This window comes from Marmota marmota, unplaced genomic scaffold (assembly GCF_001458135.2).
Source record: "Marmota marmota marmota unplaced genomic scaffold, marMar, whole genome shotgun sequence".
Taxonomy (NCBI): domain Eukaryota; kingdom Metazoa; phylum Chordata; class Mammalia; order Rodentia; family Sciuridae; genus Marmota; species Marmota marmota.
The window spans coordinates 1,949,628-1,973,849 of record NW_025999898.1 but is presented as its reverse complement, the minus strand read 5'-3'; the positions used below and the strand labels follow the sequence as shown (position 1 = coordinate 1,973,849).

General features: G+C 38.1%; 1 protein-coding gene across 16 annotated transcripts in view; it reads left to right on the top strand.

Moving 5' to 3' along the window:
* Prr14l (proline rich 14 like) overlaps positions 1-24,222 on the top strand; it is a 65,257-nt gene that overhangs the window by 7,592 nt on the left and 33,443 nt on the right. For 5 of the 16 annotated variants that reach the window (XR_007345674.1, XM_048798271.1, XM_048798272.1 and 2 more), the window contains exons 3-4: positions 1,679-2,200; positions 23,545-23,617. Coding sequence is in view for 14 of the 16 variants with exons in the window: in XM_048798271.1 (XP_048654228.1) it covers positions 1,730-2,200; positions 23,545-23,617 (544 nt within the window). In the remaining 2 variants the exon portion in view is untranslated. Of the gene's footprint in view, positions 1-1,678; positions 2,201-5,350; positions 5,499-23,544; positions 23,618-23,894; positions 23,959-24,222 lie in introns of those variants that run through there. The other 11 variants (XM_048798281.1, XM_048798276.1, XM_048798275.1 and 8 more) reach the window with 8 other exon arrangements.

The following is a 24,222-nucleotide window of genomic DNA, read 5'->3' as shown; positions in this document are numbered from 1 at the left end:
GAAAGTCTTTCACATGGAGAATCTCATTTGATTCTTTTTTTATAATTAATTTATTTATTGTAATTAGTTCATTTGATTATTGCTGTACTTCTTTACACAAGTTTGTGTGCTAATTTTTTGTATTCAAAATACAAGTCTTTTTTATCAGCCCTCCTGTATTACCTAAATTTCATGGACTGGCAATCTGATTTCTTTATAATTTCTAGAGTTTTAATTAGTAATGTAGCTTTATGTCATTTTGCCTCTGGGGAGGGTTCCTTAACACTTATATTCTCCTTCCTTTAGTTTAGGGTTAGGAAAAGCATCAAGAATCAAAGTGTGGCTGGGGTTGTGACTCAGTGGTACAGCGCTTGCCTGGCATGTGTGAGGCACTGGGTTTGATTCTCAGCACCACATATAAATAAATAAAAAGAAAGAAAGAATCCAAGTATCTTATTTGGTGAACCAATTTCTGCCTCAGTCAAGTCAAAGTGGATTTTGGTGGGATGGTGCTGGGGATTGAACCCAGGGCCTTGTACATGCGAGGCAAGTACTCTACCAACTGAACTATATCCTCAGCCCCATTCAAAGTGGATTTTGTTGTAAAAACTGCATATTGTTGCTGAACTAAAATTTATGGGCTGGGAAATCCTGAATATGTTTGTATATGTATGTGTATTGACTCTTTTTGTAATATAGTATAATATAGTATTGTGAATTGCTTAGGTAAACATATTTCAGCAAATTACCTGTTTCTAGCATCCAAAGCAAAAAAATGGTAAAAGCCAAAAAGGATCTAGGTGTGGTGGCACACACTTGTGAGCTCAGCTACTACAGAGACTAAGGCAGGAGGATGGCAAGTTTGAGGCCAGCCTTGGCAGTTTAGCAAGACTTTTTCTCAAAAGTAAAAACAGCTGGCGGTATAGCTCAGTGGTAGAGCACTTGCCCAGGGACTGGGTTAGGAGTATCTAGTGCTAGCCTACTAAATACAGCTCAAGTATGTAACAAGCAGTAAAGGAAAATAGTTCCATTTTCCTTGTATCCTCCTTCAAAGAAAAGAGTTTCATGCTCATCAGAGTCCTTCAGAATACCTACAACATAAAAAAAAGAGTACCTACAATGTATCATACCTCTATTCTGACAGTGGGAATATATCAATGAACAAAATGGGTGAGATTCATGCCCTGAAAACAAGTATAAAACCATACTGTCTTTCTTTTTTAGAGGCAAGCTCTCTACCATTGAGCAACATTCTTAGTTCTTTGTTGTAGTTGTTTGAGGCTGGATGTCATTAAGTTTCCCAAGCTGACCTCAACCTTGAGATTTTCATATTTCAGCCTCTTGGATAACTGGGATTACAGGCAGTGCCACCATGATTGGCAAAAAAAAAAAAAAAGAAAAAGAAATTTATTTTGTAAATTGTATCAACATTATTCTTAGATGCATAAACGTCTTATTTTCAGGTACACTTGTGGGCCCTTCAGATTTAAATTGATAATTATTGAGAAGTCAGTATTTGAATTAGGATTAGACAGGTGCCTATTAAAAGTTAAGGTATGTGTTTTTCCACAAATTTGGTGTCAGATAATGCTGGCATTTGAAGTAGAATTTATTTTTTTAATTTTAGCCAATATGAACTGAGTCAGCTTCTACCCTATCAAGGTTTTAAACTTGTATCCTTTCCTTTGATTTATGTCAGGGTGAACTGTTTGATGTAAAAGACTTCACTCCATAATCTACATCTGCCCTAATGCTGTCATCCGGAGTAGAGACTCAGCCAGTTCCACTTGATTCCTCCATGTCTGCCGTGGTACAGGAATTATACTCTGAACTCCCAGTAAGTGTCTCCAAAGAGCTTCATGCACACCCTGAGCCAAGTGTGAATCCAGTTGTAAAGCTTGGAGCCTCTAGCTCTTTTATAAATCAGAGTAGAATATTGCCCTTGAAGCTTCACAGGACTCATGCAGAAAGTTATCAAGAAACCTGTAAGACCTTGGATCATGGGGGTGAGCTTGGGTGGTGTGGTTTGGTAGACCCCAAAGTAGGAGATTCTGTGGCTTCTGGGATCTTGCATAGGGAAGAGAAAGCCAAGAGTATGGAGCTAAAGGTCTTCAGAGATCAAGGGAACCAAGTGGAAATTATGAGAGAGACCTGTGAGGGAGCAAAGGAAGACCTATGCAAACATTCTACATCTGCTGAAGAAAATATCAGCACAAGTCAGGTAAGAAATGACATCTTGATCAGATGAGTTGACTGAATGACAGCTTTGCAGAGTACCATTTCTCAGATTATGACGTATCCTTGAAACATTTCTAAAATATTAATTTATATTAACTTTCTTGTGATGATATTGAAAAAAACATTTTTGTCACATGAGACACTTACTTAGTCAAAAAAGAGTGACTCTTGTGTAAAGCAACCATTGTATACTGTTTATCACAGCCATTGTATATGGAATGTTGAGTCCCTAAAAATCCTGTGATATTTCTGCATCTGATGTTAAAAAATGAAGTATAGCTACTGGACACAGTTGCACACACTTGTAATCTCAGCTACTTGGAGGAGGATCAAAAGATTGAGGCCAGCCTGGGCAACTTAGTAAGACCCTGTCTCAAAATTTAAAGGGGTAGGGGGAGTGGGTTGGGGATATAGGTCACTGGTTGAGCACTTTGGGTTCAATCGCTGGTTCTTTCATGGGGAGGGCATTGGAAAGACAATTCTTCATTTAATACATAATGAAAAGTTGACTCATTACTTGATAGGAATGGTAATATGTGGGAGACCAACCTTACACGTGTCTGAGTCACACTCCTCTGCTGGGTGCTGAGGCGCTCAGTCACAGAAATGTGGCAGAGCTTTCCCCACCCTTCTTGGGTTCGAGGGTCAGTGTCTCGTGCATGGGTGTGTCTTGCTACAGCCCCTGCTCACCTGTTCCTTTGTAATATTACCCCTTGCCCTGTTTAGGATAGAATCTTCCATGGAAGGCCTTGTGTGTGTCCCCTTCTCTTACTGTGCCTTTGGGTGTGGCCTACCCAGGTGTCAGTCAATCTGCTGACAGTGGACATCATGAAGATAGACTCAGCCCCTGAAACCTGACCCCTTGCCTCATTTGAATAGCTTCTCCTCAATAAAAGGGCTCAGCGCGTGCTCTTGCTCACTTTCTTCCTGCGGACCCTTAAGGTCAGAGGAGCCGTCACAGCAACCCCAAAGAAAAAGGTATTTGTGTCACTTGTGTGGTTATTTTGCACAGACTAGTCAGCCCAGTTCAACTGGAGTAAACCCTGAGAACAGAAACCCGGCAGTCATACTGACTGATCAGCATGTCTTCTCCCTGTAGGAAGCCTACATGGGAAATCAAATTTCTGTGAGCTTGAAATTTGAATAGAATGTTTAGTTAAATGAGATGATGGTTAGTGAGCTGTGGAATGTGATGGACTGAGATTCCTGAAGAAATATACATGCCACGTGCACTAGAAAACTTTTTTGCCGCCCCCCCCCCCCCCCCAAGTACTGGGACTGAACTCAAGGGTGCTCTACCTCTGAGCTGCATTGCCAGCCCTTTTTATTTTTTGAGACAGTGCCTTGCTAAGTTTCTAAGGTTGGACTCAAATTTGGGATCATCCCATGTCATCCTTCAGAGTAGCTGGGATTACAGATGTGCCACCATTTCCCACCTAGAAAACTTATCTCACCTATGAATGGTGTGATAAACCAGGAGTCAGCAAACTTTCTCAATTTTTTTTTTTTTTTTTTAGTTGGCAGTGCTGGAAATTGGGTCCACAGCCTCTTCCACACTAAGCAAGTACTGTACCACTCAGCTATATCCCCAACCCCAGCAAACTAATCATCTGTTGTAACATTAAAGCAGGTCTAGACACTGTGCAAATGAATGAGTATGGCTGTATTCCAATGAAACTTTTTGATTTTTGTATTTTACTGAATAATTGTCAAAGATTTATGCCAAATTTTATTGTAAGAAAGTTGGGTGCAATCATTATGTGAAGCTTTTTTGTCATTGTTAAACAGTGTACTTAAAAATCATTTATTACTAAACTGTCATTGGTGCAAAACTAGTATGCATAGAATAGTTGTGAATATATGTTAATGTGGTGGCAACAATTATATGGTAAAATGTTTTTTGTTTGTGCCATCACACCCAACAACCTCCTCCTCCTCCTCCTCCCGCTCGTCCTCCTCTTCTTTTAGCTGTAGATGGACACAATACCTTTATTTCTTTATTGCTTGTTTGTTTATTTATTTATTTATATGGTGCTAAGGCAAACCCAGTGCCTCACATGTGCTAGATAAGCAGTCTACCACTGAGCCACAACCCTAGCCCAGCCACACCCAACTTCTAATAAAATTATAAGCATAAGTGCAGACCTGAGGGCTCTAGTTTGCTGACCCCTGCTATAAAACCATTACTAAATTAAGTCTAACATCCTTGGCTAGACTCTATTTTCCAACTGATAAATGCATTATTTCTTTGCACAGGTTGTAGGGAAATTAATTATTGTTAGGTAGAGTTTATACATTGGCTGTAATTAGTCACGAATGAAGTATTGTATATTATTTCTTGATGTGATAGTCTGAGTTTAACAAAAAAATGTGGTTTTTTATTTGTTTTTATGAATTACTAAGAATTGAACCCAGAGGTATTCTACCTCTTAGCTACATTCCCAGCCCTTTATTTTTTTAATGAGTTTGTATATATATATACATTTTTTTTAAGTTGTAGGTGGACACAATACCTTTATTTTATTTTTATGTGGTGCTGAGGATCAAACCCAGTGCCTCATGCATGCCAGGCAAGTACTCCCATCACTCAACTCCAGCCCCAGCCCCCCAGCCTTTTATTTTTTATTTTGGGATAGGGTTTTATTAAGTTGCCCAAGATGACTTCAAACTTGACTTAGCCTCCCAAGTCACTTTGTTCCACCACATCTGAAAGTAAGTGTTTCTTAATGTAATATTTGATAAAGAGTAAAAATATGTGCAATTAAATTATGACATACGGTGAACTCAAAACATGCATGTGTATATGTGTATATGTCTATGTGAAATGAATACACATAAACTGAGCACAGTGGCTTGTGACTATAATTCTAGCTACATAGTTAGGAAGCTAAGACAGGAGGATCTCAAGTTCGAGTCCATCCTGGGCAATTTACAAAGACCTTGTCTCAGAATAAAAAATGTAAAACTAGGGCTGAGGATGTAGCTCAGTAGTTGTGTGTCCATATAGCATGTGGTAGGGCCTCAGTTCAGTCCCCAGTATTGCAAAATGCATATACATGTTTATATATATATATCACCCAAACCTAAGAACTAGATTACTATCTCTCTATTCTTTTTTTTTTTTTTTTTTTAGTTTTTGGTGGACACAACATCTTGTATGTGGTGCTGAGGATCGAACCCAGCGCCCCACGCATGCCAGGCGAGCGCGTTACCACTTAAGCCACATCCCTAGCTCTCTATTCTTTTTTCAAATCATTCCCTTTCTCCTAACTCTATCAAAGGTAAATATTTTTTTTAATATTTATTTTTTAGTTATAGGAGGACATAATATCTTTATTTTATTTTTATGTGGTGCTGAGGATCAAACTCAGTGCCTCACACATGGTAGATAAGTGCTCTGTCTCTGAGCCACAACCCCAACCCAACTATTTTGAATTATATAAAGCAAAATGAAATTTAATAGCTATAAATGTAAGATTTTCTACTTAGTTTCTAAAAGTGGGCTTCATACGTGAAAATATTTATGTGGGAAATAGAAGACCTACAGTTTTAGCAGTTCAATTAGAATTGACTTCTTGGGGGCAGAAGGCTTAGCCCAGTTGTAGAGTGACCTGGATTAAAGCCCTAGCACCACACACAAAAAAAAAAAAAAAAAAAAAAAAAAAAAAAAAAAAAAAAAAAANCCTGGATTAAAGCCCTAGCACCACAAAAAAAAAAAAAAAAAAAAAGAAGAAGAAGAAGAAGAAGAAAAAGAAAGGAAGATAGATTAACTTTGTGATCATTAATATAAATGTGCTATCTGAACTGAGAAGCTAGTGGTTTTGCTATGTTTTGCTGGTTAGACCACAACTGGAGTGTCATACTCTACTCTTAGAGTTGTGTATGAAAGATAAATAGGAAACCAGAAATGTCTTTGGGGATAAGAATTCACATTGTAATCCCAGTGGCTCAGTAGGCTGAGGCAGGAAGATCTCAAGTTAGAGATCAGCCTCAGCAATTTAGTAAGGCCCTAAGTCTCACTTGGTGAGACCCTGACTCAAAATTAAAATATACAAAGGGCTAGGAATGTAACTCAGTGTTCAATGAGAAAACTTGAGCTGGGGGTAGTTGCTCATGCCTGTTTTCCCAATAACTTGGGAGGCTGAGGCAGAAGGATGGCAAGTTCAAAGCCAGCTTCTGCAATTTAGGGAGACCTCATATCAAAGAAAAAAAATAAAGGACCAGGCTTGGACTGTAACTCAGTGGTGGAGTGCTTGCCTAGCATGTGTGAGGCACTGGGTTCAATCCTCACCACTACATAAAAATAAAAAAAATAAGATAAAGGCATTCCGTCCATCTACAACTGCAAAAAATAAAGAAGTAAAGGATCAAAAATTCTGTCCATCTACGACTACAATAAATAAATAAATAAATAACCAAAAATGTAGTTCACAGGTGGAGCACAATCCCCAGTACCACAATAAATAAATAAATAAAAGGGATAATCCTTCCACTTTTTATGTTTATAGTCAGGATTAAAGATGAGGAAGGCTCCTTATCTTGTGGCTAGAATTTGATTGGCATTCAATCACATTCCACATTCAGGCTGGATTGCTGGGTATCTGACTTATTAAAGTAAATAGTCAAGAGAATTGGGAGAAGCTTTCAAGAATTTGAAGGGTTGTTCAACTTACATGGACCTATCGGACACAGTTCAACTCAGTGGATGACATGGGGCAATAGTAGCTCCTAATCATGCTCAAGTTACAGGTCCTTTCAGAAAACTAAACACTGCAGACCTCAGAAAAGCAGATGTACCATTTGTGTACTGCTTCAGAAGGTTTGCAAATCCAGAAGTATTTGACCTCAAGATAAGAACTCTGACTAGATTGGCAAAGAACCATTTAGTCAAAAGACAACTGAAAAATTAAGAGAACATATTTGCAGCCAAGCTTGGCGGCACACACCTGTAATCCCAGCGGTTTGGGAGGCTGAGGCAGGAGGACCCTGAATTCAAAGCCAGCCTCAGCAACTTAGTGAGGCCCAGTCTCTAAATAAAATGTAAAAGGGGGCTGGGGATGTAGCGCAGTGGTTAAGCATCCCTGTGTTCAATCCCAAGTACAAAAAAAAAAAAAAAAAAAGGGAACATATTTGCACCATGTATCACAGATAAATATATCTCTAATACATAGAGACTTCTTGACTTGAGGAATGAAGAAACAAAACCCAATTAAAAATGGGAATTTGGGGGGCTGGGATTGTTGCTCAGTGGTGAGCGCTTGCCTAGCATGTGTGAGGCACTGAGTACAATTCTCAGCACCACATATAAATAAGTAAAGGTCCATCAACAACTAATAAAATATTTTTTAAAAAAATGGGAAATCGGGGCTGGGGCTGGGGCTGGGGCTCAGTGGTAGAGCACTTGCCTAGCATGTGAGGCCATCAATTTGGTCCCCAGCACTGCTTTTAAAAAAAGAAAAGAAACAAAAATAGGGGAAGGATTCACTGTATACATGTGGTGCTTAAATAAATGAAGAGATGATCAGCCTTACAACTAGAGAAATGCAAAGATAACCAACCTAAGCTTCTATTTTTTATCTTACAAAGAAGTATGACAGCACATTTTGGTTAAGAAGGCTATAAGGAAATATTCTCATATCTTGTTGGTGGGAATGAAAACTGATACACTCTTTCTGAAAAGGAATCTGGCGGTACTTAACAAAACTACGTATACCCCCAATCTATTGACACATATTCTCTGTTCTAGTAATCTACCCTTGAAGGAACATCTTCAACATGAAACACACACACACGCACGCACACACACACACACACACACACAAGGTTATTCTTTAGTTTATAATTGCAAGGAAATAACCTCAATGTTCATACGTAGGAGAAAGGCTGAATAAACTGGTTTGTGGTTTATCCTTACATGGAGTATTGTGCAGCTGTATTAAAGAGTGAAGAGGATCTCTGTGTACTAATTTGGAGTTACTTCAAGATATCAGAACTGCAAAAACTTCCAGGTTTTGCAGTTCTCTAGAACTCACAGGACTCAAAGGCATCTAGTCATACTCATAGTTAAGGTGTGCTTTTGTTATTCTTGTTCAACCTAAGGTACTTTGCCAAGCTACATCCCAGCTCCCCTGCCTCTTTTTATTTATATATATGTACTTGTGTGTGTGTGAGTGTATTTAGTTGTAGATGAACAGACAATATCTTTATTTAAATTATTTTTATATGGTGCTGAGGATCAAACCCAGTGCCTCCCATGTGCTAGGCAAGCACTATACCACTGAGCTACAATGCCAGCCCCTCGACCCTTTTTACTTTTTATTTTGAGACAGAATCTTGCTAAATTTCCCAGACTAGTCTCAAACTTGTGATCTTCCTGCCTCTGTCTCTTGAATAGCTAAGGTTTAGTGCAATGAAAGGATATAAAGAAATCAGCAAAGGGAGAAGGGGCATGGAAGGAATTCCAGAAGAAATCAAGGGCAAGCTTCCAGGAGCCTTCTTCTAGTGGAGTCACACACACTTAAAGTCCTCCAGGAACAAATTGTGTCAAAACATGTAAAATGTTTGCCTTGGAAGTTTAATGCCCAGAGTATTAAACCTGGGGGCCTGGTAACGTGGGCATCATCTGCTTGGCACATGTAAAATTCCAGATATCCAGAAGGAAAACAGGTATTTAGCAAAAATCAATTATTGTACAGGTACAATTGAGCTACTCTTATTTATGTATTTATATATGTATTTATTGTGGTACTGGGGATTTGACCTGGGGCACTCTACTGCTGAGTTACATCCCCAGCCCTTTTTATTTTTTGAGACAGATTCTCACTAAATTTCCAAAGCTGGCCTTGAATTTTCTATCCTCCTGCCTTAGCCTTTCAAATTGTTGGAATTACAAGCATGCACCACCATACCCAGCTGATCCACTCCTTTCATTTAGGGAATAGTGAGCTGAAATCTAGTTCTCAGATGTTAGCCAAGGCATATCCTTTCTAAGGATAGCAATCAGGCCTGAAACATTTGCTTTTTTCTGGGAACTAGTATGTACTGTTGAATGAAAAATGCAAAATGAAATGAGTAGTATCCTCCTTTTTGTGCAAGGAAGAAGATGAGCCAGGTATGGTGGTATAGGCCTATAATCCCAGCTACTCAGGAGGGCGAGGCAGGAGGATCACTAGTTCAAGGCCACTCTGTTTCAAAGTTTTTTAAAAAAGGGACTATGATGTAGTTCAGTGGTAGAATAACTATCCCTGGGCTCAATCCCTAGTACCCAAAGGAGGGAGGGGAAATAAGCACACATAGGTATCTGCTCATTAGTATATAATACAAACACATCTATATAGAAAGGATAAACCAGAAACTAATATTATGTTTTCTTTTTTTAAATGCAGTATCATGGATTGAATCCAAAGACACTTTTCCCTGAGTTGTAGCCTCAGCTCTTTTTACTTTTTTATTTTGAGACAGGGTCTCACAAAGTTGCCAGGTCAGGCCTTGAACTTGCTGTCCTCCTTCTGAGTTGCTGGGCGTTTCTGCCAACTTTGTTGTTTTTTTTTTTAAGAGCTACATTTTAAAATATTTATTTATTTTTAGTTGTAGTTGGACACAATACCTTTATTTCACTTACTTATTTTTATGTGGTGCTGAAGATTGAACCCAGGGTCTCACATGTGTGAGGCGAGTGCCCTACTGCTGAGCCACATCCCCAATCCCCTACCAACTTTTTTTTTTTTTTTTTTTTTTTNGTAAGGACACTTTTGTATAGTTGTGACTTCATACTTGAAAATTAAGTAACTAGACAACTACAATGTGAAGAGACAACTCAAAATCAAATACAAACTGTAAGAAATAAAGCCAACCATATTACAAACAAATAACAAAGCCACACTGGGAAAGGGAACATAACTCAAATAACTATGGAAAACAGTATTACAAAGCCCAGTGTAGGATAGCTATAGACCCCTGTAGTGTTGAGTTTGAATTGAAGTTATCGGTAAGAACTTAGTGTTAGTTATTAACATGTAAAGAGAATTACAGAAATATATGAATGTGGTTGCTTAAGATAGGGCCTAGAAGCAGTGATGCCTCATTACAGTGAACACACTTTTATAGGTCTTGGATTGAAGGTGGGGGACGCTACTGGGGATTGAAGTTCCCTGGGGAACTTAGCCACTGAACCACATCCCCAGCCCTCAGTTCATAAAAATTATAATTAAAGAGAGAAAAATCTTAGAGAATTCCAGTTAATAAATAGAAGATATGATGGCAATGGAAAATCACCATATGTGCTAGGGTTCTGGCTCAGCGGTAGAGCGCTTGCCTAGCACATGCAAGGCCCTGGTTCGATCCTCAGCACCACATAAAAATAAATAAATAAAATAAAGATATTATGTCCAACTACAATTGAAAAATAAATATTAAAAAGAAAATGAAAATCACCATATGATAACCATCACAGTAGTAAAATTACCTCAAGCAAAAAAATCTCCAATGAATGTTAAAACTAATGGCTAAGGCTGGAGTTGTGGCTCAGTGGTAGAGCTCTTACCTAGCGCATGTGAGGCCCTGGGTTCAATCCTCAGGACCATATAAAAATAAACAAGTAAAATAAAGGTATTGAGTCCAACTACAACTAAAAAATAAGTATTTTTTGAAAAACTTTTGGCTAAAAGTTTGAGAAATAGAAATATTTATGTAGTTTCAAAGTATCTGCCCACAAGATACTTATTAACTACAAAGGAAGAAGTCAGTAATTTTATAGTAACCAGGGAGGCCCTTATAGGGATTGAATGATCAAAGTTTGTTTCCTCAGGAATGAGATATCCCAACACTGTGTATCTCTCTCTTTTTTAATCTTTATTTATTTTATTTATTTTTATGTGGTGCTGAGCTTCTAACCCTAGCCCTACGTGTATCTCTTTATAGGGCACAATGAAAAGAACCAGTATCACTTCTGTGGTGTTCCTGCCCCTAACATTGCATATCTAGAATCTAATAATGAGGAAACATCAGATAAAACCAAATTGAGGGATATTGTCTTTAATTTTTTTGTTTTTTGTGGTGCTAGAGATTGAACACAGGACTTTGTGTATGCAAGACAAGCACTCTATCAACAGAGCTATATCCCCAGCCGGACATTGTCTTTAAAAAAAAAAAAAAAATCTCAGTTTCAAAGAGACTAAGGAGATATGATGACTAAATCCATTGTAGTAGCCTAGATTGGATTGTTGTTTTTTTGTTTTAATATTTATTTATTTTATTATTTTTAATTGATTTTATTTTTTTATTTTTTTAAAGAAAGAGGAGAGAGAGAATTTTTAAATATTTATTTCTTTTAGTTATTAGCGGACACAACATCTTTGTTTGTATGTGGTGCTAAGGATCGAACCCGGGCGGCACGCATGCCAGGCGAGCGCGCTACTGCTTGAGCCACATCCCCAGCCCCTTATTTTTTTAAATACATGATAGTGGAATGCGTTACAATTCTTATTACATATATAGAGCACATTTTTTCATATCTTTATATAAAGTATGTTCACACCAAATCATATCTTTATACATGTACTTTTTTTTTGCATTACAATTCTTATTACATATATATGCCACAATTTTTCATATCTCTGTTTGTATATAAAGTACGTTGACACCCAATTCGAGTTTTCATACATGTACTTTGGATAATGATGTCCATCACATCTCTTTATTTTATTTATCTATGTGGTGCTGAGGATCAAACCTAGGGCCTCTTATGTGTGAGGCGAGCACTCTATTGCTGAGCCACAACCCCAGGCCCAGATTGGATCCTTTTAAGGGATCTTATTTCAAACTAAAAATAATAAAGGGCTGGAGGTATATAACTCAGTAATAAGACATCCCCTAGGTTCAATCCTCAGCACCACACAAAAAAAAAAAAAAAAAGAAAGAAAAGAGCCAGGCAAGGTGGCATGCACCTCCACTCCTAGCTATTTGGAAGTATGAGATGGAATATCTATTAAGCCTAGGAGTTCAAAACCAACCTGGGCAACATAGGAAGAACTTGTCTCAAGAAAAAAGAAAAGTAAAAGGACATCAAGGAGCTATCACACCTGGATGTACTGTTTTTATATGTTAACATTGGAGAAGCTGGACGAAGACCACAGGGAATTTTTGAACAATTTTTTTTTCTTTTTTTTGAGAGAGAGAAAAATTTTTTAACATTTTTTTTTTTTTAGTTTTTGGTGGACACAACATCTTTATTTTATTTTATATTTGAGGATCGAACCCAGCGCCCCCCGCACATGCCAGGCCAGTGCGCTACCACTTGATCCACATCCCCAGCTTGAACAATATTTTTTGAACAATATCCACAGCCCCGCAAAAACATTTCTTTGGTCCTGATGATTGAACCCAGGGGTGCTGTACCACTAAGCCATTCCCCAGCCCTTTATTATTTTTAGTTTGAGATAAGATCTCATTCGGTTGCTTAGGGCCTTGCTAAATTGCTGTGGCTATAACTTGCAGTCCTCCTGCCTGAGTCTCCCAAGTTGCTGGGATTACAGGCGTGCACCACAACACACAGCTCCAAAATTTTTGTATATCTAAAATTATTTAAAAGCTTGTAACAATGGAGAGGGAAGAATAGGAGTTCACTGTTTTAGACAGAGGGGAATGAAGGGAAGGGAAGGAGGATGGGAGTAGGAAAGACAATAGAATAAAACAGAACCTTCCTGTGTTCATATATGAATACACAACCAGTGAAACTCCACAGCCTGTACAACTTCCAAGAATGGGTTTTTAATTAAAATAAGTTATATTAATTCCTTGTATGTATAATATGTCAAAATATACTCTGCATCATGTATACCTAAAAACAATAATTTTTTTAAAAAGGTTCTACAATTTAAAAATATTTTAATAGTTAAAAAAAAAAAAAGCTCGTTGCTAGAGGGAGACAGAATTTAATTTAATAAGAGAGATACTTTTTTGGGGATGGGGTACTGGGGATTGAACCCAGGGGCGGTTAACCACTAAGCCACATCCCCAGCCCTTTTATAATATTTTATTTAGAGATAGGGTCTCACTGAATTCCTTAGGGCATTGCTAAGTTGCTGAAGCTGTCTTTGAACTCAGGATGCTTCTGCCTTAGCCTCCTGAGTTGCTGGGATTACAGGTCTTACACCACTGCACCTGGCAACTCATTTTGAGACAGGGTCTCACCAAGTTTCTTAGGACCTCATTAAGTTGCGGAGGCTGGTCTTGAACTTGTGATCCTCCTACCTCAGCCTCCCAAGTCACTAGAATTATAGGTGCCTGGCAAGAGAGGTACTGTTTTTTTTTTAGTTGTTGATAGACATTTTATTTATTTATTTTTCTGTGGTGCTGAGGAATGAACCCAGTTCCTCACACATGCTAGGCGAGCGCTGTATCACTGAGCCACAACCCCAGCCCCAAGAGAGGTACTTTTTGACAGTTTGGCAAGACTAGAAAGGAATTGGGTTGCTTGCAAAGTTGTGATTGTGAAGAAGCTGAGTGACTCTATCAGGGATATAACAATGAAGATTCTGGTTTGGACAAGCAATTTCAGTGGTATTTTCTTTTCTTTTTTTTTTTTTGATACCAGGGATTGAACTCAGGGGCACTTGACCACTGAGTCACAAACCAAGCCCATTTTTTGTATTTTATTTAGAGACAGGGCCTCACTGAGTTGCTTAGCACCTTGCCTTTGCTGAGGCTGGCTTTGAACTCGTGATTCTCCTGCCTCAGCCTCCAAGACACTGAGATTACAGGCGTGCGCCACTGCGCCTGGCTCTCTTTTTTAGTACTAGGAATTGAACTTGGGGGCCACTGAGCCACTTCCCCAGCCCTTTTTTGCCTTGCCATTGCTGAGGCTAGCTTTGAACTAGTGATCCTCTTGTCTCAGCCTCCCAAGCCACTGGGATTACAGGCATGTGCCACCACACCCGCCTTCAGTGTTATTGTCTATCTGAAGTTTCTGTGATGTTTCTACTAGAAAGATTTTAATTGTCTTAGCAACATTCCACAAGATTCTTTTCCTTCAGATATTTCTTTCATGAGCCCATCCACAGTCAGGCACTGGCTTAGTTTGAGGGACAAATACTCATAGATTACTATTTATTCCACCCTTCTCCCTCCCTCTATACTTAACATCAGTCAAGGCAGCAACTTCAAGGAAGTTCAACTCTAGTACTTCCTCTGATTTTGAAAGATAGTCACCTCGGCTTTCAAGTTATTTATTGTACAAATTGAATGAATTTAACAAAGTCAAGTCTTTTTGGATTTTCCAATTCAGCCTGAGGCAGGAGAATAGTGAGTTCAAAGTCAGCCTGGGCAGCTTGGTGAGACCCTATCTCAAAATAAAAATTAAAAAGGGCTGGGACTAGCCTTGTACAGTGGTGCATGCCTAAAATTCCAGTGGCTCAGGAGGCTGAGATGGGAGAATTGTGAGTTCAGAGCCAGCCTCAGAAATGGTGAGGCATTAAGCAACTCAAAGAGACCCTGTCTCTAAGTAAAATACAAAATAGGGCTGGTATGGGGCTCAGTGGTTGAGTGCCCCTGAGTTCAATTCCCCGTACCAAAATAGAAAAAAAGGGGGAGGGGGGCTGGGAATGTAGCTCAGTGGTATAACACTTGCCTAGCATGTGTGAGAAGCCCTAGGTTTAATCCCCAGGACCGAAAAAGAAATGAAAAAAGTTCTTTACTGTGAGAAAGGTATAGAAACTTTAATAATTTTGTTCTTTGATCAGGAACATTCCCTTATTGGGGAGGGGAGAAGAAAGGGATAAAAAAAGTATCTGAGAACAGGTGCAGTGGAAGGGACAGCTGCAGAAACCAAACTGAATTGTGAAAGAATGTGTTCAGTTCTGAACTACATTCCTGTAGGAGAAACACCAAAAACTATGGTGCATACAAAGTTACTAGCCAGGGTATGGGAAAGATTGGTCTTAGCCAGCCGTGGGCTCCTGCCTATAAACCCAGCCACTTGGAGGCAGGGACTGGAGGATATTAAGTTCAAGGGCAGTTTCAGCAACTTAGCAGGGCTTTAAGCAACTTAGTGAGACCCTGTCTCAAAATAATAAATAAAAAGAACTGGGGATGAAGATCAGCCAAGTGGTAAAGTTTCCCTGTGTTCAATCTTCAGAACCCACCCCACCTCAAAAATGGTCTTACTGGGGTTGTAACTCAGTGTTAGAGCACTTGCCTTGCATGTGTTATCCACTGGTTTTGATTCTCAGCACTGCATATAAATAAATGAATAAAATAAAGGTCTATCAACAATTTTTTAAAAATTGTCTTATTAAACAAGTGTGCTCCAGTGATATATATAGAGATCACTATGTGATGACATCTTACACAGATGGTTTAGCATTAAAGATTCTTTATAACATGCTTGTGATTTTCATTTGCTTTTTTGTTTGTCGCTTAGAATGAGCTGTAAAGTGTTAAAATTTTTCTATATTTTGCTTTTCTTGTTGTTGTTTTCCTTCCCTATAATGGCAGATCTGCCTGGATTGAATATATTGTAAAAGCTTTGGTTTTAGGATACAATACTTGTGCTCAACACAGACACAAAAAAGTGATGAATTGTATTTTGGCTATAACATAAGATGGCATAGTATACATTTTGAGGATAGGCGATTGTATTTGAAGGTATGTAGAAAGGGGGCATTACGTAGGGAAACACAATGGCTGTTGATTACTTAAAGCATGTTATGTTGTTGGAGAAACTTGGTTTTTAAGTTTTGTTTTGAGATGGGTTCTTGCTAAATTCCTCATGCTAGCCTGGAACTCACAATCCTCCCACCTCAGCCTGCTGAGTGGCTGGGATCACAGGCAGGATGCCACCATGCCTGCCTTTAGAGAAACCTGTTTTTTAATGGTGTGTTCATAATAGATTCAATCTTTGGCAATTTATGTGGATTTACTTAAATGAAAGGTAGTTACACTAAATGCCCGCTAAGTTTACTGTGTACTTCTAACCCTGAGAGTCTTTGAACCTGTGAGAAATTTGCAATCGTGTTCAGGAATTTTGCTCTTTTCCTAAATAGAACTATTATTGAAAAGAGTTTAGTTTTCAGTAATTCAAAGGTGAAAAATCTGAATTTCATGGCTCAGTAGTAAAATTGGTGTTCATACGCTGTTCTCTGCATCTGTAGTGCACAGTTGTCTCTACAGTGATGATTTGCCATGTGACAAAAATATCCAAAGCACATTACTGAGACTTAAGATAGAGCTTTCTCTTGATTATTTCACCATTCTCTTATATAATTCATTGCAGGGGTGATGTCATTAACCCCTCACCCAGCTGCATGATTGATGACTTATTTAAAGTCACAAGCTGTTTCTCCAAATTGAGATATGTGAGGAAAGTTCCTTTTAAAGCTATACAAGAATGACTTAAAGTTACTGTTTCACATTTTATTCCTTTTCTAGGTATGCGCATATACAAAACTGAAAGATCCATCTATAGATATAAACATTTCTTTCACTTCAAAGTATGTTAGCTATGAAAGTAATTATGGCTGTTTCCACAAATGTCAGGAAATAGGAAATATTCCTTTGGCCCTATACTTGGGATAATTCAGTGTATAGGCAATGCCTTCTGTAGATGGAGTCATCACTGTTCTTTCCTTGATCTGCTTCTACTTCTAGTTAGTGAAGCAAAGATTTGGAGGAGCCCAGAGGGGTCTACGCTCTGAGCTCAAGGCTCAGAGATTCCTCAATTCCTGAGAAGCTTAAAATTTGCTATTTATAAAAGCTGAAGAGCCCAATATATATTCATTTCCCTCAGATATTTGTGTAATTGCCTGCTTATGAACTCATTCTACAGGAATGAATCAGAGAGCTCGCTTTTCCAGGACATTGTTTTGTTTTTGTTTGTTTATTTGTCTGTTGTATTGGGAATCAAACCCAGGGCCTCACACATGCTCAGTAAGCAGTTTACGTCTGAGTTACATTACTGACTCTCCTAAAATCTGCGTAAACTTTGGAGAAGCCCCACTGTTGATTTTGTTTTCAAAACAGTGGGCAGGTGGGTGACATTTAATATGCAAAACAGAAATGGTTTGTTATCAATTCAAAAAGCAAATTGCACTGTTATCTGACATTTCTTATATAGTTTACAAAAAGCTTTAAACTATAGCTATTATCTCATTTAATGTTGCAGGAAACAGTATATTGATGATCAGTTGTGGTTTTAACTAAATCTGGATAGTAGGAGCTGGGGTTGTGAGTGGTGGAGTGCTTGCCTAGCATGTATAAAGGCCCTGGGTTTGATTCTCTGCACTGCATATAAATACATAAAATAAAGATCCATCAACAACTAAATCTGGACAATAGAGTAAAACATTTAGGATTCCTTCATCTAGGAATACTGAAAGTTAAAATGTTTAGTTGATAAATATTGTAGGAAAAGGAAATTGGGTCTGATAAATTTCTGCACATATTTGCCATGTGATTGGCTGTCTTCTAGCGAGGTTGGGAATATTACAAAGAACTACTATGCTACATGCCCATTGCATGCAAGTAGGCTGTTCTGTTTCCCTTATCCACACCCAGAGACCCAAATGGCAGAGCTCCTACCCGATAAGGAGGCCACCCACCATCATGAGGGGATCCCCCATATCTGACCTCAGCCTCCACATTCTATTTCCTATTCAATCTTTTTAGTTTCTGATCATATTTCAGACTTCAAACCTTGTAGTCTCTAGTCTTCTGGTGAAAGATAACTTAAAACTTTCTTTTTGGTACTGGAGATTAAACCCAGGGCCATTTTAACCATAGCCTCCATTCCTCAAACCCTTTTTATTTTTATTTTTTTTATTTTGAGACAGGATCTTATTAAGTTGCCTAGGACCTTGCTAAGTTGCTGAGACTGGCTTTAAATTTATAATCCTCCTGCCTCAGCCTCCCAAGATGCTAAGATTTCAGACATGCACCACCACACCTGGATCTTAACTCAGAACATTTTAAGATAACTCAGCATGGCAGGAGGCAAGTGGAATGACTTAGTTTTAGCTTCTTTTTCTCCCTTTCCTGGTTACAAATTAGAACCAAGGAAAAAGGAACATAACTGAAGTAGTGGGTTTGGAGCTCCACCTGGGTATTCCAAATCTCCATCTAGAGATTTGGAAAGCAATAGGTGAGGGCAACTCTAAAATCTCAGCAGCCCCTTTAGGGGCTGGAGCCAATAAAGTTTAAAACTGCACAGGGTTACAAGAGATATTTAGAATCCAAAGGAGCCTTTATGTTACTATCTGCATTTAGCCCCAGAAAAACTTGGTAGTCATTCTAGGCAACATTACCAGAATTCATTTGACAGTTCTGTTGGCTTTTCTCAGGAAATATTTATGGTCTCAAGAATGGAAGAAGCTCCTCCATAGGAGCAACCTATCCCAACAGGGAATCCTCTTAGATATTTTATATGGTACCCATTTTTTCTTTCTTTCTTTTTTTTTTAATATTTATTCTTAAGTTTTCGGTGGACACAATATCTTTATTTTACATTTATGTGGTGCTGAGGATCGAATCCAGTGCCTCATGCATGCTAGGTGAGCGCTCTACCACTGAGCCACAACCCCAGCCCCCCATTTTTTCTTAAAAACCAATGTAAGGTTGCTCTCGGTACCACCTAGTGATGAGAGTCCTGGGGTTAGAACAGAGCTCTGACTACTCATTGTATAACTTGCCACTGCATTCTGTCCTTTCCATAGAGTATTTTATGATCTCTGAAATCGTACTCCTAGCCTGAGAACCGGAAAAGCAGAGGATAGTGTCATTTTGAACTTTTATTTATTTATTTGGCTTAAAGAATTAGCAGGATTTTGCCTAATGAAGAGGACAAAGGTGAGGGACACACTGAGACAAGAGGAAAAATGCTCAGAATGCATGGGGGAGGCAGGAACTAGAAAAGTAGGTAGGAGTCATATCATAATAGGCGTGGATACCCAATTGAGGAATTTGAATTTTATTATAAAATTTTTATTATAAAAAATGAGGAGCCACTGGAGGATTTTGAGAAGAGGACTGATATGGACATATATTTTCTTGTTGTTAGGCTCACCCAAGGGTAGACTGGATACTGCACTGGAGGAAACCCAGGGTTTAATGCAGACAAACATAAGAGGCTGTTGCTGTAATCTCAGTGAGAAATGATGAGAAGAATATAAACCATCTGAGAGGTAGAGGGGATGGAGAGCAGAGGACCTATTTGAGAAATATATTGTGAATAAAAATCATACACTTGACTACTGATTAGACATGTGAAAATGGAAAGCCAAAGTCTTTTCTCCCAGTTTCTTCCTTATTTGGGCAGTGGCACTATTGAGCATGGCAGGACATGCAATAGAAGCATATTGATTTTTTTTCTTCAAGGGAGGCTGGGGAAGATGATGAGTTTAGTGTTAAATGGTGCATCTGAGACCTAAAAGGAATCCAAGTGGAGAGTTGCGCTAGTCAGTCAGTTGATTCTGCGCTTTTTAGTCTGAAGAAGTTTGCAAGACCATTTCAAAATTGTGTATCTGGCAACCTCACAGAATAGGCATTTTTCCAATTTGGAAAAACGTCATTTTGCATGTTCAGTAAACACTGAAAATACAGAGGTTTAGAGTTAATAAAACATTGTTACTTACTGCCAAACTGACACTAAAGAACGATTTATTTCTAATTTCTGATTTCTTATTTCTTACTACAGTAAGCTAAAGTACAGGTTGCAATGGGTTGCTTCCTTACACTTGAAAATTAGTGGTGTGTCTGGGTGTTTAGATCTAGGAATTCCTTTCAGCAGATTTGAAGAGCAAAAGCTGAGAAACAACACCCTTCAGTGGCAGTGGAATGAGAGGTCTGTAGCATCTTTTTTGGTTGGTTTTTTGTTTGTTTGTTTGTTTGTTGTTTTTGGCACCAGGAATTGAACCCAAGGGCACTTAACCACTAAGTCACATCCCGAGCCTTTTTATTTTTTATTTCAAAACAGGATATCTCACTGCGTTGCTTATAGCCTCACTAAATTGTCGAGACTGGCTTCGAATCTGCAGTCCTCCTGCCTCAGCCTCGCAGGATGCTGGGAATACAGGTGTGCATCACCACACCTGGCTCTCGCACCCTTTTTACCACCAAAGTTCTGTGAAGAAATGCAATATATGGGGCATCAGAAGGCCAAAACACTTATACTGCTAAACCAAAAAAACAAATGAATCCTCCCAGGGCCAGGACTCTCTTACCTGCCATGTTGACTGAAGGAAAATTTCACTTATTCAGCAAAATGAGACACCAAATTTAATAGTTGGCAGTAAGTCCCATTCAGCAGCAACTGAACATACTGCAAGCCAGACAGCAATATCATTTTTGTAGAAAGTATAATTACAAGTAAATGTAGGGCTTTTTGTTTGTTAGTTTTTGGTTTTTGTTTTGGTACCAGGGATTGAACTCAGCTGTAATCAACCACTGAGCCACATCCGGAGCCCTATTTTGTATTTTTTTTAGAGACAGGGTCTCATTGAATTGCTAAATGCCTTGCTTTTTGCTGAGGCTGGCTTTGAACTTGTGATCCTCCTGCCTCAGCCTCCCTAAGTAAATATTTTCTTAACCTTTATTTTGAAATAATTTGAGAAGTACAGAAAAGTTGAAAAAATAATACCAAGAATTATCTTCTGCAACTTGCTCACACGTTAATATTTTGCCTATTTTTCTTTTTTTCTGAATAATTTTAGAGTATATTCATAGACATGATGCCTGAATACTTCAATGTATATTTCCTAGCCAACAAAGACATTCTGTTACCTGATCCTATATCTACTCTACAAATCATATTCAAATTGGGCCAGTTGTCCTATTGCTATCTTTTAATGCTAAGGAAAAGAAGATGTTTTTAGTTTTTCTGGGGCAAGATTACTGTGGCATTCAGTTGACATGTCTTGTTTGTTTTTAATCTGGAATAAACAGTTCCTTTGCCCATAATTTTGAAGAGAACAGGTCATTTGTTTTGTACAGTTTCCCTCAGTTTGGGTTTGTGTAATGTTTCCTCCTGATTAGATTCCAGATATGCGTTTTGGGGTCAGGAATACTACAGAAGTGATGTTTGTTCTTCTCAGTGGATCATATCAGGAAGCACATAATGTTGGGATGCCTCATCCCTGAAGAGTAATTTGATGAGTTGGTTTGGTGAGGTCTGTCAGGTTTCTCCATTGTGAAGTTACTATTTTCCTTTTAATAATTGATAAGTTTCTTATGACAACATATTTGAGATTATGAATATTGTTTCTCATTCAAACATTTAGCCACTAGTTTTAGCATTCATTGACATTTGCTTGAGATGATTACTGTGATGGTTGCCAAATTTTTTCTAATCCCATCATTTCTTCTGTAGTGTTTTCTCTTTCCCTTATTCTCTGCCTTCCATGCTATGATTCATTTTCATTTTGTTTTGAAGTTTATGCTCTTTACAAGTATATTACACACTAAAGTTTCAATAAGTAAAGACTATGAAACTCTGTTCATTCAAGTCTCATCTCTCATTTCCAATAGTAGTGTTTTATTTTTATTTTTTATTTTATTTTATTTGCTATTGTTTATATCTTTGAAGCTCCTTTCTTGGCTTCTGTTTCTAATTTTCTAATTTCAGAATTTTGCTTAGAGCTCTAATTTTTTTTTTCCTTTAAATGATAATAAGAATTAAGAGAAAAATTACCTAAAGTTACGGCAGTGATTTCACTGATCTGTATCTTTTGATGGATGTTGCATCAGAATTTTGTACTTGTCAATTAAATCAATGTTTAAAAAAATGTTAGCCTGGTGTGATGGCATATGCCTGTAATCCCAGCAACTCGGGAGACCAAGGGAGGGGACTGCAAATTCGAGACCAGCCTCAGAAATTTAGCAAGGCCCTAAGTAATTTAAGCAAGACCCTGTCTCAAAATTGAAAATAATAATAATAAAAAGGACTGGGAATGTGGCTCAGAGATTGAGCACCCCAGTACCCCTCACCAAAAATGTTTAAGCCTTAGAAGAGGTGGAGAGAAATGACTCAGAAGGAAAGTTAAGCATGCACAGCCATTTGTGGTTGGTCAGAGTCTCCCACCCAGTAAACTTGATACAGGTTCAGCATTACTTATCTGAAAATCTGAAATCCAAAATGCTTCAAAATCTAAAACTTTCTGAGCATCAACATGATGACTCCAGTGGAAAATTCTACACCTGATCTCATGTGACAGGTCGTACTCAAAATGCAGGAACACTAAAAAATAGTTGTATAAAATTATATTCAGTTTGTGTTAAGGTATATGTGAAATGTAATAAATTTTATTTTTTAGGCTTGGATCCCATCCCTGAGATATTACATTATATATATGCAAATATTTCAAAATCTAAAAAATCCTGAAATCTGAGAAATTTCTGTTTCCAAGCATTTCTAATAAGGGATACTCAACATGTACACAGCCCCACTTCCTAAGCTGCAAAGGCATTTGTCACGGTGTGCACATTCTGCCATTGTTCTGTCCCATTTTAAAAATTTCTTCTGCTTTTAAGATGAAGAAAGTTTTTGTTGATTATACTTAAATTTGAGATTCCCTTCAATTTCTACTCCTTGTGACTAATAGCAAATTTCCTGAAGTCGTATAGAAGTCTCTCAGCCAGGCATGGTTGGTACATACCTGTAATTCAAATTGTCATTGGTGATGATCCCTTTTCTCTTCCCTTCTGTGATGAGGAAGATTTTAAAAAACAAAGCAAAACTTTCTGAGAGGTTTGAGAAGAATTTTATTTATGATATCTAGAATGGTTAGAGATTGAGATACATCTAATTTTCTGATATTTTCCCCTGAAATAAGATTAAAATTATATTGCAACAATTTGTCTTTTTAATTCAGAAGTCACTTATAGGGTTTTGTTTGCATCTGTAATTTGGCCTTTTTTACCTATTATTATTCAGACTTGAAAAACTTGACTGATTTTTCAAGTTTGAATTCTAGAGATGTAAAAGTTTGCATTGAATTTACTTAAATTTGAGGTTTCCTTCAGTTCCTAATCTTTATGACTGCTAGCAGATTTCCTGAAGTCTCAGCCAGGTGGAATGGTGCACACCTGTAATCCCAGCCAGCTATTCTGGAGGCTGAGGTAGGAGGATCACAAGTTCAAGGCTAGCCCAGGCAATTTAGCAAGTCTTACCTCAAAAGTTTAAAAAAAAAAAAAAAGGGAGGGGGTGGGCTGGGGCCTGTGCTTACCTAACTTGCAAGCACCTGAATTCAGTCCCCAGAACCACAACAAAAAGTTTCTCAAAGAATAATATTCGTAATTTCATGTATCTGAATATTCCCTGACTCCTGGATTTTCTTACTGTAGGAGGACCTCCTGATGCAGAACAGCAAAGAACTTTTACATGCAGACCTCCCTGAAGATTTTCTAAGGAGCAAAGGTATCTATTTCTCTGAATTGTTTCCTTTTCCCACTTACTACACATAGTGTTTTAGTTCACATTTCCATTTTGTATTCAGAACATAAAGGCTCTAATAGGTCCCTGCTAGTTGCAGGATGACCTAGTTATAGAAATATTGCCCATGAATGTACCTGACTGAACATACCTATTATCAGGCAATGTCTTACTTTTTATGAAAGTTTGATTCCCTTTTATTTTTCCTTGAAGTCTTTTATTTAATTTTATATAATCAAATATAATATATTTCCTTGTTTAGAAGGATGAACTGGGACAGGGGAGAAATCCATCCTGTATTGTTCAGCACATGGTGGTTCTCTGGGGTAGGTATGAGAGGAAACATTCACTTGGGTCACCTTGAGAGTTTTCAAGTCAGTTCTATTTTTGTTATTTCATTTTGCTTCTCAAAACAGTGGCTGAGTTTAGGCATCTGAAGGATTACTTCTACATTGATTGGTGGGTGATTAAGAAGGAAGCTAAGATCCAACAGAGGGTATCTGAATAGAGATTCTCCTCCTGTTGCCACCCATAGGCCAAAAATAATCTTAAGAGAGGACTGTCATACCAGAACCTCAAAAAGCCGGGGG